Source organism: Mus pahari, chromosome 8 (genome assembly GCF_900095145.1).
Source record: "Mus pahari chromosome 8, PAHARI_EIJ_v1.1, whole genome shotgun sequence".
NCBI classification, from domain to species: Eukaryota; Metazoa; Chordata; class Mammalia; order Rodentia; family Muridae; genus Mus; species Mus pahari.
This window is the reverse complement of record NC_034597.1, coordinates 42,332,487-42,334,489: the sequence shown is the minus strand read 5'-3', so window position 1 is coordinate 42,334,489 and position 2,003 is coordinate 42,332,487. Positions and strand designations below refer to the sequence as shown.

Genomic DNA, 2,003 nt, shown 5'->3' with positions numbered 1-2,003 from the left:
AAGGAAGGAAGGAAGGAAGGAAGGAAGGAAGGAAGGAAGGAAGGAAGGAAGGAAGGAAGGAAGAAAAAAAGAAAGAACAGGAGGTTGAGTGGCTATATTTTGTTTTCTGGAGATAAATGGAGGGAAAAGGAGCCCAGGAAGTACTCACTTTCTTCCCTGAAAAAATGTCTGGTCCACCAGGTGGTTAATATTTGACCCAGTCATGCTCAGGGGAAAGGTGAATGACTCATTGTTTGTCCATGATTAGTGTCCTTGGTTTACAAGTCTCTGTCAAAGTAAAGATCCTTAGATAGGTTCTCCCCACCCCATCACTCGAGCACTATATATTACCAGCCTGAGAGGAGCCTCTAGCTTCACACCCCAGGACCCTGTCTCCAGAAGCAAACAGCTAGACTCATCCCCAGTTGGAGGAAAGCTGGTCAGCTTTGGTAAGATTCTTCCCTGTGGGTTCTCAGCTCTCTGCTTCTTTTCCTCTGTGCCCTTTCTAGCCATTCATCTATTTTAGTGAAACTGCTTAACCTCCCCTACACTTTCTGAACCCAAATTCTCTAATTAAAAAGAAAACAAGCAAGAGTCAAAATTTAAAATGAAAACAGGTTTCTTTGGTGTGGTTTGTATCTGGGAAGAAATTATTGGGATTTTGAGCAAGGAGATGAAGATATAGGGGGGGTTCTTAAGTTGTGATTAAAAGCCCCCAGAGGCTTAGGAAGCCATTTGTGGAAGGGCATGTGATCTGTCGTGTTTCCTTCCACAACAATTATGTGGCTTGGCAGGAATAATAAGAAAAAACCCAAGTCTGGTGATGATGGTCCACACCTTTAATCTCAGCTCTGGAGTGGTAGAGGCAGGCTGGTCTACAAAGCATGTTCCAGGACAGCCAGGGCTACACAGAGAAAACCTGTCTCCAAAAAGAAAAAGAAAACCCCAAACCAGGAAGTGATTTCAACAGTACTTTCGCCTTGCTTCTTTCCTTAAAAATAAATAAATAAATAAGTAATCATAATAGCCAGAAGCTGGAAAGAACCCAGATGTCCCTCAATAGGGACAACTAGCACTCAGTTCCACGGGAGCCACAACGCAAACTGGATAAGACAGTGACTGTCTGGGCCTAGGACAAGAGGGGCAGTGATGGGGCAGTGTCCAGGAAATGTGGCACTGTGGACCCAAGTGACAGCAGAGGGCCTTCAAGGAGATAGGGAAAACTGACACAAGTTGAGAGCTGTCACTTCTCCTCTGTCCTCACAGGAAACATGGGTCTGAAGCTGCTTGAGTCCCAACTTTGTCTCCTGCTGCTGCTGGGACTTGTCCTAACGCTTGCCTCGTGCCAGCGACCAACCCCTTCCCAGCGGTTTGGCATCCAGCATATCTATAACAGAGCCTATCCCCGATGTGATGATGCAATGCGGGTCGTTAACAATTACACAGGAGTATGTAAAGACATGAATACTTTTCTTCATACAACTTTTGCTAATGTTGTCCGTGTGTGTCGTAATCCACGTAGGATCTGCAGAGATAGAAGTAGAAATTGTCATGATAGTTCAAATCGGGTACAAGTAACTATTTGTAGACTCACAGCTCGGGCCAGGCATTATTCTCAGTGCAGATACAAAACAACAACATCAGTGAACTACTACAGAGTGGCCTGTAACCGCAGAACTCCTCGGGACAGTCGGAGATATCCAGTGGTTCCAGTTCACTTGGATGGGACATTTTAGCTCCAGTGCCAACACTTCGTACCTTCGCTCATCTGCTACTGCCAGGATCATAGTAGTGAAGAATCAATTCCTCTGTCTGTGCTCCATATCAGCACCTGTCCTCATGAAACCTGTCACTGACTCCCTTTAATTTAGCTGAACAAAAATTTTCTAGTCAATAAACACTTTTGCACACAAATCTAGATCTCTGGTGTCTCTATGTCTGACAGGGTCAGGGAGAGAGGAAGCAGGAAAGACACACACAGAGATGTGTGTGTGTGTGTGTGTGTGTGTGTGTGTGTGTGTGTG

General features: G+C 45.2%; 1 protein-coding gene across 1 annotated transcript; it reads left to right on the top strand.

Moving 5' to 3' along the window:
* The first annotated feature begins 383 nt into the window (after positions 1 to 383).
* Positions 384 to 1,715, top strand: LOC110325895 (ribonuclease 2B). The gene is made up of 2 exons (XM_021204059.2): positions 384 to 428; positions 1,246 to 1,715. The coding sequence occupies exon 2, from the start codon at positions 1,251 to 1,253 to the stop codon at positions 1,713 to 1,715; it is 465 nt and encodes a 154-aa protein (XP_021059718.1). The 5' UTR covers positions 384 to 428; positions 1,246 to 1,250.
* Positions 1,716 to 2,003: the final 288 nt, after the last annotated feature.

Bases quoted from the DNA above. Each gene is read 5' to 3' on its own strand.
- LOC110325895 (XM_021204059.2), top strand. From the start codon at position 1,251: ATGGGTCTGAAGCTGCTTGAGTCCCAACTTTGTCTCCTGCTGCTGCTG.